Source organism: Leucopleurus acutus, assembly GCF_964270905.1.
Source record: "Leucopleurus acutus genome assembly, chromosome: 7".
Lineage (NCBI taxonomy): Eukaryota > Metazoa > Chordata > Mammalia > Artiodactyla > Delphinidae > Leucopleurus > Leucopleurus acutus.
Window position 1 is genome coordinate 38834979 of NC_139150.1, and position 16073 is coordinate 38851051.

At 38.9% G+C, this 16073-nt stretch overlaps 1 protein-coding gene across 1 annotated transcript; it reads left to right on the forward strand.

Moving 5' to 3' along the window:
- Positions 1–231: 231 nt before the first annotated feature.
- On the forward strand, positions 232–1624 carry LOC309963796 (heat shock protein 75 kDa, mitochondrial-like; the record flags this gene model as incomplete). Its single annotated transcript, XM_082842338.1, is given in 3 exon segments — positions 232–1016; positions 1018–1189; positions 1193–1624. Coding segments are annotated over 3 exon segments (1389 nt in total).
- Between the last annotated feature and the right edge of the window lie 14449 nt (positions 1625–16073).

A 16073-nucleotide genomic window follows, 5' to 3' on the forward strand; every position in this document is an offset into this window, starting at 1 on the left:
TTCAAAACTCAACTGACCACAATTCTGTGAGTTCATTTCTCAAGTCTCTATTCCATTCCATTGATCTGTATGTCTATATTTTTATCAATATCTCATTGTCATAATAACTGTAGCTTTACAGTAAGTATTGATATCAAGTAGTATGAGTCTCCCAACTTTGTTCATTTGCAGAATTTTATTGGATATGCACCTTTGCCTTTCCATATAAATTTAAAAAATCAGTTTGCAGACATGGCTCGCCAGCTGTGGACGTTGCTGCTGTGGGGCTGCCGGCTGCGGGCCGCGGCACTGGCAGCGGCCCTGGCGGTGGCCCGGGGAGCACAACCAGTTTGTCCTTGGAGGCCCCCAGCACAGTCCTGGAGTCCCAGGCAAAGCCTGGCTTCAAGCTCCCACGATGGACGGCCGTTCAGCTTCCAGGCTACTGAGGAGCGTCAGCAGGAGCCTCTGCACTCCCTCAGCAGCAGCTCAGAGACCGTGCAGGGCTCTGTTTCCAAACATGAGCTCCAGGCTGAGACAAAGAAGCTTCTGGACATCGTTGCCCGTTCCTTGTACTCAGAAAAAGAGGTGTTTATACAGGAGCTGATCTCCAACGCGAGTGACGCCTTGGAAAAGTTGCGTCATAAGCTGGTGTCTGAAGGCCAGACGCTGCCAGAAATGGATATTCACTTGCAGACTGACACCGAGAAAGGCACCATCACGATCCAGGACGCTGGCATCGGGATGACACAGGAGGAGCTGGTGTCCAACCTGGGAACGACTGCCAGGTCGGGGTGGAAGGCCTTTTTGGACGCGCCTCAGAGGCAGGCGGAGGCCAGCAGCAAGATCATCGGCCAGTTCGGAATGGGTTTCTACTCGGCCTTCATAGTGGCTGACAGAGTCGAGGTCTGTTCTCGCTCGGTGGACACGGGCAGCCCTGGGTACCAGTGGCTTTCAGAGGGCTCTGGGGTGTTTGAAATCGCCGAAGCCTCAGGAGTAAGAACCGGGACCAAAATCATCGTCCACCTCACGGCAGACAGCAGAGTTCACCAGCGAGGCTCGGGTTGGAGATGTGGTGACAAAGTACAGCAACTTTGTCAGTTTCCCCTTGTACCTGAACGGAAGGCGCATTAATACCCTGCAGGCCATCTGGCTGATGGACCCCAAGGATGTGGGCGAGACGCGGCACGAGGAATTCTACCGCTACATCGCTTAGACCCATGACAAGCCCCGCTACACCCTGCACTACAAGACGGACGCACCGCTCAACATCCGCAGCATCTTCTACGCGCTGGAAACGAAACCAACCATGTCTGACGTGAGCCGGGAGCTGGGCTCCAGTATCTCACTGTACAGCCGCCAGGTCCTCATCCAGACCAAGATGGGGGCCGCCCGGCACTTCCTGCGCATGCGACAGCTGGCCAAGCCCCAGGAGGAGCGCGCTCAGCTGCTGCAGCCCACACTGGAGATCAACCCCAGGCACAGGCTCATCAAGAAGCTCAATCAGCTGAGAGACAGCGAGCCTGACCTGGCCCAGCTGCTGGTGGATCAGATCTACGAGAATGCCGTGATCACAGCGGGGCTTGACGATGACCCGCGACCCATGGTGAGCCGCCTGAACCACCTGCTTGTCAAGGCCCTGGACTGACACTGACAGCTGTGAAAGCCCCAGGTCCTCCTGCACTGTTAGGGCTGCAGGAGAGGGGACAGATGGAACCGTGGGACAAGGTAGCCTGAGACAGTCACGGCGGGGGGGGGGGGCAGGTTGGGACAATGACACAGGAAGGACTGGATGCTGCCAATGAGAACACCTGCTTTTGAGCTTTATTTACTTAAAAAAAAATCAATTTGCCAATAAATGCAAACATACTTGCTAGGATTTTTATTGGAATTGGACCAAACACATAGATCAAAAAGAGGAGAATTGACATCTTAAGTATACTGAGTCTTCTAATCCATGAATAGTCTTCTTTTTATTCATTTTATCAGTGTTTTATAGTTTTAAGCATACAGATCCTGATAAATTTATACCCAAATATTTATTTATTGAGTTGGGGCACTATTATAAATGGTACTTATTTTCAATTTTGATTTCCAATTGTTTATTGTCTTTACAGGCATACCTCAGCAATATATTGTGGGTTTTGTTCCAGACCAACCAAGCCAAATGTCGCAATAAAGCGACATAATTTGTTTGATTCCCAGTGCATATAAAGTCACATAATTTGTTTGATTCCCAGTGCATATAAAAGTTATGTTTACACTATCCTGAAGTCTATTAGGTTGGCAATAGCATTATGTCTAAAAAAACAAGTACATACCTTAATTTTAAAATACATTAGTGCTGGGCTTCCCTGGTGGCGCAGTGGTTAAGAATCTGCCTGCCAATGCAGGGGACATCGGTTCTAGCCCTGGTCCATGAAGATCCCACATGCTGCGGAGCAACTAAGCCTGCATGCCACAACTACTGACCCTCTGCTCTAGAGCCCGCAAGCCACAACTACTGAGCCCTTGCACCACAACTACTGAAGCCCATGCACCTAGAGCCCATGCTCCGCAACAAGAGAAGCCACTGCAGTGAGAAGCCCGCACACCGCAATAAAGAGTAGCCCCTGCTCGCCAAAACTAGAGAAAGCCCATGAGCAGCAACGAAGACCCAACACAGCCAAAAATAAATAAATAAAAAATTAAAAATAAGTAAATAAAAATACATTAGTGCTAAAGAATGCTAACCATCATTTAAGCCTTCAGCAAGTCTTAATAGTAACATCAAACATCACTAATCACAGATCACCATAACAAATATAATGAAAAAGTTTGACATGTTGTGAGAATTACCAAAATGTGACACAGAGACATGAAGCGATCAAAAAATGGCATTGATAGACTTACTCAACACAGGTATGCCACAAACCTTCAATTTGTAGAAAATGCAGTATGTGTGATGGACAATAAGTGAAGTTCAATAAAATAAGACATCCCTTTATATAAGAATACAATTGCTTTTTGCATTTTAATCTCATAGCTTGAGACCTTACCAAACTCACTTTTAAGTTCTAGGAGCATTTTTGTAGATTCTTTGAGACCTTCTTCTTAGGCAGTAAAGTCATCCAGAAAGTTTTATTTTCCATTCTGAATGCCTTTTCTTTTTCTTGCCTTGTTGCACTGGCTAAGAGTTCCATTTTGAATGTTGAGTAGAAATGGTACAGCAGACATACTTACCTCATTAAATATAATGTTGGCTACAAGATTCTATAGATATCCTTAATCATGTAAAACAAGTTCCCTTTTATTCCTAGAGTACTGATAATTTTATCATGAATCAATGTTGAATTATATCAGAAGTTTTTTCTGCAAGTATTAAAATAATCAAGTGATTTTTCTTCTTTTCCCTACTAATGTAGTAAATTACAATAATACATTGACTGTTAAAACAACCTAGCATTCCCAGGATAAACCCTATTTTGTTGTAATGTACATTTTTACATATGACTGGATTCCATTTGCAAATATTTTGTTGAGAATTGGAGCATCTATGTTCATGAAGATCTATAGTTTTCTTGTATTCTTTGTTTTGGTATCAGGTAATTCTGGCTTCATAAAATGAGCTGGGAAGTGTCCTGCCCTCTTTTATTTTCTGGAAGGGGTTGTATATAATTGTTATAATTTCTTCCATAAATGTTTGGTATGATTCACCAGTTAAATGACTTGGGCCTGGAGTTTTCTTTCTAAGAAAGTTTGTAACTACAAATTAAATTTCTCTCATAGAAATCAAACTATTCATGTAATTTATTTCTTCATGAATTTTGTAATTTCTGTTTTTCAAGGAATTGGTACATTTCATCTATGTTGTCATATTTATAGACATAGAATTGTTCATAGTATTCCCTTATTATACTTTCAGTATCTCTAGGGTTTGTAGTGATACCCTCTCTTTCATTCTTGAGATTGGAAATTTATGGCATCTCTTTCCTTTTCTTGGTCATCTGGCCAGATGTTTATCTTTTTTTATTATTATTTCAAAGAACTAGATTTTAGTTATATTAATTTTCTCTAATGTTTGTTTTCAATTTCATTGATTTCTGTTCTTTGTAATTTTCTTTTTTCTGCTAGCTTTGAGTTTAGTTTGTCCTTTTTTTAGTTTCTTAAAGTGAAAACATAGATTATTGATTTGAAGCCTTTCTTCTTTTCTAATGTATGCATTTTTAGCACTATAAGTTTTCCTCTAAGCAGTGTTTTAGCTGCACAGATTTTAGTATGTTAACTTTCATTCAGTTCAAAATATCTTAAAATTTCCTAGGAGGTTTCTTTGACCCATGAATTATTTAGAAGTATATTTTTAGTTTCTAAATATTTGGAGTTTTCCATATATCTTTCTATAATTGTAGTTTAATTTTGCTATGACCAGAAAACATACTTTGTATGATCTCAATTCTTTTAAAATTGTTCAGGTTTGTTTTATGGCCCAGGATATGGTATACCTTGGTGAATGTTCCTTGTGCACTTGAAAAGAATGTGTATTCGGTTGTTGTTGTGTTTAGAGTTCTACAAAAGTCAAATAGTTGATAATGTTGTTCAGATCTTCTATATACTTGCTGGTTTTCTGTCTACTTGTATTGATTACTGAGAGGATTTTGAGGTCTCTAAGTATAATAGATTTGTACATTTCTCCACTCAATTTTATCAGGTTTTATTGTGTATCTTGAAGCTCTGCTTTTAGGTGTACACTATTAGGATTGTTATATCTTCTTGCCAAGCTGACATTTCTTATCAGTATATAATGTCCTTGGTATTTTTCCTTGATCTGATATTAATAAAGCCACTCCAGCTTTCTTTTTATTAGTATTTATATTGTATACGTGCTTGCATTACTTTGTTTTAAATTTGTCTATATTCTATAGTCAGGTCCTGTATTATTTTTTTAACCCTGTCTTTTAATTAATGTGGTTGGAAGATATACATTTAATGAAATCATTAATTTATTTGGATTTAGGTCTACCATTTATTTTGTTTGTCCTCTCTGTGTTGTTACTCTGTCTTCCCTTTTCTGCATTTTACTGGATCTTAAAATATTTTTAGTATTTTACCTATTGGCTTTTTATTATATCGTTCTGTAAAATTATTTTAGAGTTTGCTCTGGGAATTACAATATACGTACCTAACTTTTCAGTTTACTTAGAATTCACATTTTACCACCTCAAGTGAAATGTAAAAGTCTTACAACCATATTGTCCCTCTAGCCTTCCCCTTTATGTTGCAATTGTCATATATATTACATCTACTTACGTTGAAAACCCCATCAGACATATTATAATTTTTGCCTTTGAGAGTCATAATTATCTTAAAGAATTTAAGGAGAAAAAAATATTATATTCTATTTATCCAGATATTTATCATGTGTATTACTTTTCCTGTCATAGTTTTCTGCATCTCAATTACCATTCACTTAAAGTCAAGCCCAAAACTTGGGTGTCATCTTTTATTCTTCTCTTGTCCTCACACTCCATGTCCAATTCATTAGCAAGCTAGCTCCACTTGCAAAAGTATATCTTGAATATGTCTACTTCTCTCCTTCAAATTCATGGCACCCCAGCCTGGGCCATCATTATTTCTTACCTGTGTAATGGTAACAGTATCCTGACTGATCTCTCCTTCCACTCAGTCCCTGTTCATGCCATTTCTCACACAGCAGCCAGTGTTCAAAGTGGGTCTTTTGTTTGTTTTATTTTATTTATTTATTTGTTTATTTATATTTTTAATAGAAATTTATTGGAGTATAATTGCTTCACAATACCGTGTTAGTTTCTGCTGCACAACAAAGTGAATCAGCCATATGCATACACATGTCCCCATATCCCCTCCCTCTTGAGCCTCCCTCCCATCCTCCCTATCCCACCTCATTGCAAAGCACCAAGCCCATCTCCCTGTGCTATGCTGCTGCTTCCCACCAGCCAAATATTTTACATTCGGTAGTGTATATATGTCAATGCTACTCTCACTTTGCCCCAGATTTGGCCTCCCATCCCATGTCATCAAGTCCATTCTCTACGTCTACCTCTTTATTCCTGCCCTGCAACTAGGTTCATCAGTACCTTTTTATTTTAGATTCCATATATATGCAATAGCATACAGTATTTGTTTTTCTCTTTCTGACTTACTTCACTCTGTATGACAGACACTAGGTTCATCCACCTCACTACAAGTGACTCAATTTCATTTCTTTTTATGTCTGAGTAATATTCCATTGTATATATGTGCCACATCTTTATCCATTCATCTGTCGATGGACATTGATGTTGGTTCCATGTCCTACCCATCGTAAATAGTGCTGCAATAGAACACTGTGGTGCATGTTTCTTTTTGAATTATGGTTTTTTCAGGGTATATGCCCAGTAGTGGGATTGCATATGGTAGTTCTAATTTTAGTTTTTTAAAAAACCTCCATACTCTTTTCCATAGTGGTTGTATCAATTTACATTCCCACCAACAGTGCAGGAGGGTTCCCTTTTCACCACACCCTTTCCAGAATTTGTTTCTAGATTTTTTTTGATAATAGCCATTCTGACCGGTGTGAGGTGATACCTCATCGTAGTTTTGATTTGCATTTCTCTAATAATTAGTGATGTTGAGCATCTTTTCATGTGCCTCTTGTCCATCTGTATGTCTTCCTTGGTGAAATGTCTATTTAGGTCTTCCACCCATTTTTTAATTGGATTGTTTGTTTTTTTGATATTGAGCTCCATGACCTGTTTGTATATTTTGGACATTAATCCTTTGTCTGTTGTTTCATTTGCAAATATTTTCTCCCATTCTGAGGGTTCTTTTTGTCTTGTTTATGGTTTCCTTTGCTGTGCAAGAGCTTTTAAGTTTAATTAAGCCACATTTGTTTATTTTTGTTTTTATTTCTGTTACTCTAGGAGGTGGGTCAAAAAAGATCTTGCTGTGGTTTATATCAAAGAGTGTTTTTCCTATTTTTCCTCTAAAAGTTTTATAGTGTCTGGTCATACATTTAAGTCTTTAATCCATTTGGAGTTTATTTTTGTGTGTGGTGTTAGGTAGTGTTCTAATTTCATTCTCTTACATGTAGTGTCCAGGTTTCTCAGCAACACTTATTGAAGAGGCTGTCTTTTCTCCATTGCATGTTCTTGCCTCCTTTGTCGTAAATTAGGTGCCCACAGGTGCGTGGGTATATCTCTAGGCTTTCTACCCTGTTCCATTGATCTGTATTTCTGTTTTTGTGCCAGTACCATACTGTCTTGATTACTGTAGCTTTGTGGTATAGTTTGAAGTCAGGGAGCCTGATTCCTCCAACTCCGTTTTTCTTTCTCAAGATTGCTTTGGCTATTTGGGGTCTTTTGTGTTTCCATACGAATTGTAAGATTTTTTTGTTCTAATTCTGTGGAAAATGCCATTGGTAATTTGATAAGGATTTCATTGACTCTGTAGATTGCTTTGGGTAGTATAGTCATTTTCACAATATTGATTCTTCCAATCCAAGAACATGGTATATTTCTCCATCTGTTTATGTCACCTTTGATTTCTTTCATCAGTGTTTTATAGTTTTCTGAGTACAAGTCTTTCACCTCCTTAGGCAGGTTTATTCCTAGGTATTTTATTCTTTTCATTGCAATGGTAAATGGGAGTGTTTCCTTAATTTCTCCTTCTGAGTTTTCATTGTTGGTATATAGGACTACCAGAGATTTCTGTGAATTAATTTTGTATCCTGCAACCTTACCAAATTCACTAATTAGTTCTAGTAGTTTTCTGGTAGCATCTTTAGGATTTTCTATGTAGAGTTTCATGTCATTGACAAATAGTGACAGTTTTACTTTTTCCTTTCCAATTTATATTCCTTTTATTTCTTTTTCTTCTCTGACTGCTATGGCTAGGACTTCCAAAACTATGTTGAATAAGAGTGGTGAGAGTGGACATCCTTGTCTTGTTCCTGATCCTAGTAGAAATGCTTTCAGTTTCTCACCATTGAGTATGATGCTTGCTGTGGGTTTGTCATATATGGCCTTATTTTGCTGAAGTCGGTTCCCTCTATGCCCATTTTCTGGAGAGTTTTTTTCATAAATGTGTGTTGAATTTTGTCAAAAGCTTTTTCTGCATCTATTGAGATGATCATATGGTTTTTATTCCTTAATTTGTTTATGTGGTGTATCACACTGATGGATTTGCATATATTGAAGAATCCTTGCATCCCTGGGATAAATCTCACTTGATCATGATGTATGATCCTTTTAATGTGCTGTTGGATTCTGTTTGCTAGTATTTTGTTCAGGATTTTTGCATCTATGTTCATCAGTGATATTGGTCTATAATTTTTTTGTGATATCTTTTTCTGGTTTTGGAATGAGGGTGATGGTGGCTTCATAGAATGAATTTGGGAGGGTTTCTCCCTCTGCAATTTTTTGGAAGAGTTTGAGAAGGATCAGTGTTAGTTCTTCTCTAAATGTTTGATAGAATTCGCCTGTGAAGCCATCTGGTCCTGGACTTTTTTTTGTTGGATGATTTTTAATTACGGTTTCAATTTCATTACTTGTGATAGGTCTGTTTTTATTTTCTTATTCTTCCTGGTTCAGTCTTGGAAAATTGTACCTTTCTGAGAATTTGTCCATTTCTTCATGGTTGTCCGTTTTATTGGCATATAGTTGTTTGTAGTAGTCTCTTATAATCCTTTGTATTTCTGCAGTGTTAGTTGTGATTTCTCCCTTTTCATTTCTAATTTTATTATTTTTATTATTTATTTATTTATTAAATTTATTTATTTATTTATATTTATTTTTGGCTATGTTGGGTCTTCGTTTCTGTGCAAGGGCATTCTCCAGTTGTGGTGAGCGGGGGCCAGTCTTCATCGCGGTGCGTGGGCCTCTCTCTGTTGCAGCCTCTCCCATTGCTGAGCACAGGCTCCAGACGTGCAGGCTCAGTAGCTGTGGCTCACAGGCTTAGCCGCTCCATGGCATGTGGGATCTTCCCAGACCAGGGCTCGAACCCATGTCCCCTGCATTGGCAGGCAGACTCCCAACCACTGCACCACCAGGGAAGCCCCTCTAATTTTATTGATTTGCGTCCTCTCCCTATTTTTCTTGATGAGTCTGGCTAAGAGTTTATCAATTTTGTTTATCTTCTCAAAGAACCAGCTTTTAGTTTTATTGATCTTTGTTATTATTTTCTTCATTTCTATTTCATTTATTTCTTCTCTGATCTTTATGATTTCTTTCCTTCTCCTGACTTCGGGTTTTCTTTGTTCTTCTTTCTCTAGTTGTTTTAAGTGTAGGGTTAGATTGTTTATTTGAGATTTTTCTTGTTTTTTGAGCTAAGATTGAATTGCTATAAACTTCCCTCTTAGAACTGCTTTTGCTGCATCCCAGAGGTTTTGGGTCGTCGTGTTTTCATTGTCATTTGTTTCTATGTATCTTTTTATTTCTTCTTTGATTTCTTCAGTGATCTCTTGGTTGTTTAGTAGCACACTGTTTAGCCTCCATGTATTTGTGTTTTTTACAGTTTTTTTCCTGTAGTAGATTTCCAATCTCATAGCATTGTGGTCAGAAAAGATACTTGATATGATTTCAATTTTCTTAAATTTTCCGAGCCTTGATTTGTGACCCAAGATGTGATCTATCCTGGAGAATGCTTCATGTGCACTTGAAAAGCAAGTGTATTCTGCCACTTTTGGGTGGAATATTCTATAAATATCAAGTAGATATATCTGGTCTATTATGTCATTTAAAGGTTGTGTTTCCTTATTTATTTTGTTTGGATGATCTGTCCATCGGTGTAAGTGGGGTGTTAAAGTCCCCTACTATTATTGTGTTACTGTCGATTTCTCCTTTCATGGTTGTTAGCATTTGCCTTATGTATTGAGGTGCTCCTATGTTGGGTGCATAGCATTTAGAATTGTTATATCTTCTTCTTGGATTGATCCTTTGATTATTAGGTAGTGTCCTTCCTTGTCTCTTGTAACATTCTTTACATTCTTGTTTTTGTATCCATTCAGCCAGTCTGTGTCTTTTGGTTGGGGCATTTAATCCATTTACATTTAAGGTTATTATCGATATGTATGTTCCTATTACCATTTTCTTAATTGTTTGGGGGTTGTTTTTGTGGGTCTTTTTCTTCTCTTGTGTTTCCACTTAAAGAAGTTTCTTTAGCACTTGTGGTAAAGCTAGTTTGGTGGTGCTGAATTCTCTTAGCTTTTGTTTGTCTGAAAAGTTTTTGACTTCTCCATCAAATCTGAATGAGATCCTTGCTGGGTAGAGTAATCTTGGTTATAGGTTTTCTCTTTCATCACTTTAAGTATTTCCTGCCACTCCCTTCTGGCCTGCAGAGTTTCCACTGAAAAATCAGCTGATAACCTTATGGGGATTCCTTTGTATGTTATTTTTTGTTTTTCCCTTGTTGCTTTTAATATTTTTTCTTTGAATTTAATTTTTGTTAGTTTGATTAATATGTGCCTTGGTGTGTTTTTCGTAGGGTTTATCCTGTATTGGACTCTCTGTGCTTCCTGGACTTGGGTGACTACTTCCTTTCCCATGTTAGGGAAGTTTTCCACTATAATCTCTTCAAATATTCTCCCAGACCCTTTCTTTTTCTCGTCCTCTTCTGAGACTCATATAATTTGAATGTTGGTGCATTTAGTGTTGTCCCAGAGGTCTCTGAGATTGTCTTCAATTCTTTTCATTCTTTTTTCTTTATTCTGTTCCTTGGCAGTTATTTCCACCATAACTGGATCCATGTTTACTTTTAAAACTTTGAAATGTTTTGGATCCCATGTGCACCCATCTCCCATTTTATTCCTCTCCCTTGACCCCAGAATTAAGCCCTAAATTAAATTTGGTGTTTATCACTCCCATACATGTCTTCCTACTTTTACTATATATGTATGTCTGCTCAGGCTGATATAACAAAATACCACAGACTGGGTAGTTTAAACAACAGAAATTTATTTTCTCAAACTTCTGGATGCTGGACACCCAAGATCAAGGCACCAGCAGAGTTGGGGTTTGTTGATTCCTCTTGTCCTGGTTTATAGACACCCACTTTCTTGCTGTGTCCTACATGGCCTTTCTTCTGTGCTTGTGCATGCACATACTAGATGGGGAGGAGGAGGAGAGGGAGAGAGAGATCTCTAGTGTCTCTGCCTCTTTTTATAAGGATTACCAGTCCTTTCAAATTAGAACTCTACCTTGAAGATCTCATTTAACCTTAATAAATTCCTTAAGGGTCTTATCTCCAAATATAGTCACATTGAGGTGTTAGGGCTTCAACATATGAATTGTAGGGGACATAATTCAACCCATAACAGTATGGATCCTTAAAAATTGATAGATAGATAGACAGATAGACAGACAGACACTGTGGTAAAAGATGATATAAGCATATATATTTACCTCAACTAATGAAACCTAAGGAAATTGCTATTGGTAATTTTCCATTTAATAGTTGTGCTTTCCTCAACCAAAACCCCTAATTTTATCAATCCTCTTTTCACTAATTTTTCCAAACTCTGAGAAAAATCTGGGTGAGTCTAAGTTGCAAAGTAGAAAAGTCATCTCTGAGACTTGATAATATACAATATGATAAAAATTATGTATTTTATATTCTTGATCTTTATATCTATATACCTTAAGTCTCTCTTGTGTGAAACAAGTATTATGTAATTATAATAATTAAAATTAAAATGTTGTTTTGAGATGGAGACAAGAATTTTATCTCCTAGCTTTTTAATAAAAAGCATTTCTTGGGAGTTCCCTGGTGGTCCAGTGGTTAGGACACAGTGCTTTCCCTGCTGTGGCCTGGGTTCAATCCCTGGTTGGGGAACTAAGATCCTGCAAGCCACATGGTGTGGCCCAAAAAAAAAAAAATTTTTAAAAAGCGTTTCTTTTTGAAAAAACAATCCTTTATTAAAAATTATGTAGAGAAGAAAAATGTAATTTACAAAGCCTTTTTATTAGTCAAGTTTAGTGTAATGGAAAAAAAGTTCTAATCCATATCCAGCACTGGAGCCATCATATTTCCATAAATAAATTTTCTTTCATTCCACCTCTCAGGATTTGTCCTTTTGAGGCAAACAAACAGCTCAGCCTTGGCAATACTATCTTTCATTTAACAATCTATTTCAGACTTATTCTTGGCAGTTAACAATGACCTCGCATTGCTGACACATTTTCAGTGTGTGTGGCTGTGTATGAAATGTTGCTATCTTCCTACATTGCTTTCCACTTTGTTCATCAACCTTGTCTTGTCTCCTACTCTGTCTGCAGCTCTAATTGTTTTTACTCCTTTGAAACCATCTGAGAAAAGAAGGTCCTAAACGAATAGTCTCCCTTTCCAGTCCTTGATGCCTGCTTAGAAAATTTCCAGTTTCTTCCTCCCTGAATATCTTTGGTTCTGTTAAGATATTTTTTCTTCCCATCGAGGCTAATCAAGACCTAGGCCCACCCAATCGTCTTCCAGCAGGAATACCCCCAAGGCCTTCGGATGCCATAATGGAAAAGCATGAGGTTCTAAATAAGAACACTTGATATAAGTCATAATCCTGCCACTTCCTAGCTAGAGACCCTTGAGTAAATCACTGAGCCGCTCTGGGATTCAGTTTCCTCATCTGTAAATATGGGGGTGATCATTATATCTAACTTTTAGGGTTGTTTTAAAGGATTAAATAAATATATATGAATGTTCTTGAGAAGTGTAATTCAGTGATATTGACTTCTGTTCAGTTCAATAAACATTTGTTAGTAACTAACAGGGGTGGCAAACTCAAAAGACTATAGGTAATGTCAATACATGCAGCAGGCAGGGTTCCATGCATTAGGGAGCAGGGAGAATATGTATCTGGAGAACTAGAGGTCACAAGCCTGTCTGAGGAGGATAACCACTGCTCAGTCCCAGCCCACAGTTTGCATCTGCCACATAGTATGGCAGGCCCCAGAAATGCAAAGAAAAATATCTGGTGTGTGGTAGATTTTGCAATGCACTGCCCCATCTCCCTTCAGGAAATGAAGTGCTGTCCCAGCTGCAGAAAGTGCTGTCAGCAGATGGCCTCCAGCTGTCAACCACTGCAAGGACTGCTTCAGCTGCAGAGCTGCCTCTTCCAATGTCATGCCCCTTCCTGGGATGGCCCATGCCAAATGATTGATCAGGTAAGTGATGCCCAGCCATCCCATGCCAATTTAGAACAACTCTGAAAGGGCACTCAGCTCCAGACCTCTTTATGGTGTTGGATGAAGCAGCTGGGTTTGCAACAGGGCTTGATTTCTCCCTTGGCCCACTCCTGCTTCCTTCTCCTTTCCACAGGTGTTCATCCCAAGGGCGCTCCTGAATAAACATCTTGTACACTAAAGTCTGTCTCAGAATCTGCTTCCTGGGAAATCCAACCTGCAATACAATTCTTGAACTAATGAAACAATTTTTGTGGTAAGCTAGGTAGACAGATGATATCAATATCATATAAGTGCTAGGATAAATATACACACAAAAGCTACGGGAAGGAAGGAGGGAGGGAGCATCTAGTTCAACCAAGGGGACTCAAGTTAAGTCTTTCCAGAGCAGACAAGCTTGAGATTACTTTTGAAGGCTAATTAGGCTGTAACCAGATAAAGAAGAGGGAACAGATAAAGAAGAGGGAACAGAAAGAAAAGGCTAAAAGCAAACAGCAAACAGATATCCAAGGAATAGAGACTCGGGTATCCATGAAGGACCACCAGCAACTTGTTCTAATAAAACTTAATAGAATAGAACCTAAAAGAACTAATAGAACATAAATTCTAAACTGGGGGTTGGCATGAGATAAAGTGAGGGAGAAAAGTTATAATTTAAGAGCTTGGCCTTGATCCAGTAGATAATGGCGATTGAAGATTTTCTTCCTAGCTCTTTGGAACTTGTTCTTTCTTTCCCCCAAAAAGCTTTACATGTTGGTTCTTCATGGAACCTTATTTTCATTCAATAGGACTGTCTTGAGAAACCTCATCTCTTGACATAATTTAAAATCTAGATATGAACATCCAACTCAAAGTCTCCACTTGAATGGCCTACAAGAACCACAAACTGGATGTGTCCAAAATTGAGTTCATTACCTGATGTTCGTACACCTCATCTTTTTGAATTCCCTACCCCGGTGAACATTAGCACTGTCTATCTACCCAGTTGCCCAAACCAGAGTCCTAGGCATCAGTCTTGATCTCTTCCTCTCCTTCACCCTCCAAGTTCAATCCTTCAATGTCTCCTATGAATAATACCACTTTAATATATTTTGGATCATTCTGTATCTACCACTACTTCCTGAGTTCAGTAAAAGCTCTTAACAACTGGCTAATCTGCCTCCAATTTTACCCTTTTCAAATCTCTTTTCCAAACAACTATAAGAGTAATCCTTCCAAAACACAAATCTGATCACGCCAATCCTCAGCTTAAAGTTCTCTGGGGTCCTCATAATCTTTGAGATGAAGTCTAAAGTCCTTAAAACTCTTCATCATCTGACCAGTGATTTCATACTTTCTGCTTCGCCCACACTATATTACTTTAAATTCTCCCAGCTCTTTATGCTCTCTCTTGCTTTTAGGATGTGCACCAGTTTGCACTCATAGCCTGAAATATCTTTCCCTACCTGTCTCTCCTCTTCTCCTTCCTTTTACCTGATTAACTCCTATCAGTCCTTCAGGGCTAAGCTTAGGTGTTAATTTCTCCAGGGAGTTTTCTCTGCCACTCTTACCCTTATTATGAGATAAGTGCCTGGTTTATAATTCTATCTATACTTACTTCTCTCTACCATGAGATTATAATTGAAGGCAGAGAACATGTCTTATTCATTTCTGAATTTCTAACATTTAGCATAATATATGGCACATAATAGTTTACAATAAATATTTTCTAAATAAATGAATGAATGAAACAGAATTTGATATTTAAATGCCCCCTCTGATGGCAATGTGGGTCACAGTTTCAAGAGGGAACTTACTAGAGGCCGGAAGACAGGTTACAAGAAGTAGTAATGACCTAAACCAGAAAACTGGGAGTAGAAATAAAGAAAAAAAGGAGTTAGAGAGAGAAATATCTTGGAGGCAAAACGAGCAGAATTGGTGATAGGACATCGGGGTGAGAGAAAGATTGTGGTATAAAATGATTCCTAGATTTCTGACTTGGGCACTAAAATAGTGATACCTTAACTATGACAATACAAGGGAATAAAGGGCATAAAGATGATGAGAGTGATGAATTCATTCCGGGCATGTTGAGAGTGAGATGCCAAGGGGAGATTCAGGTGGAGTTACTTGGACATCCACCTACAGGATGAAGGGAGGAGAAGAAACTATAAATGGGATGGCCCACAGGAACAGTGAAGGTACGGAGGTGGAGCACAGTGGAAACTCCAACTTTGCTACCGATTGTGCTGGATCTCTTCCTTTTGCCCCTCCAGATCCACTCTCTGCCCTGCCCCGGGAGACTGACTTATATGGATGACACCAGTGGGCTTCTATGTCCTCTGCTTTTGTTTGGGTTTAGTCAATGTGGGAGACCAAGAGTATACAGAAGGAGTGAAGGCTGGATATTTATTCTCCGGCTTGCTCCCTGCTTCATCCCTCCACCAAATGTCACAGCAACTCTCAGGTAGCCTCTTCAGGCAACCACCTCTCCAGGTTCCAGGAACTGCCCCTTGCCCCATCAGGCCTAGGTGGGCTAATGAAGCCACGTGTTATTAGTATGGGCTGTTCCTAAGCCACACGTGCTTCATAAACAGCCCCTTCATTAAATTCTCTTCAATTACCCAGCTTGAATATGCCATCCATTTCCTAAAGAGACCCTGAGTGATACATAGGGAATCCTAGGAAAGAAAAGATAGGCAAACTGATCTGATAAATTAACTCTATTCCAGTGATTTAGCGGACTACCTTTCTGAAAGAGTCTTCTCTGAAAACTAAGGGAATAACTCTAACAGCGGGAATTTCAGGTACCTAAGACAAACGAGTAAGTGGTTGGTAGCCAGGATGACTGTAATGGGAAATAACTTGGGAATCCCACAAATTAAATTTCAAGGAGGCACCTTCCAAAGGGCTAAATAACTGTACAAATTCATCACTTGTAGGTATCCATGGTGA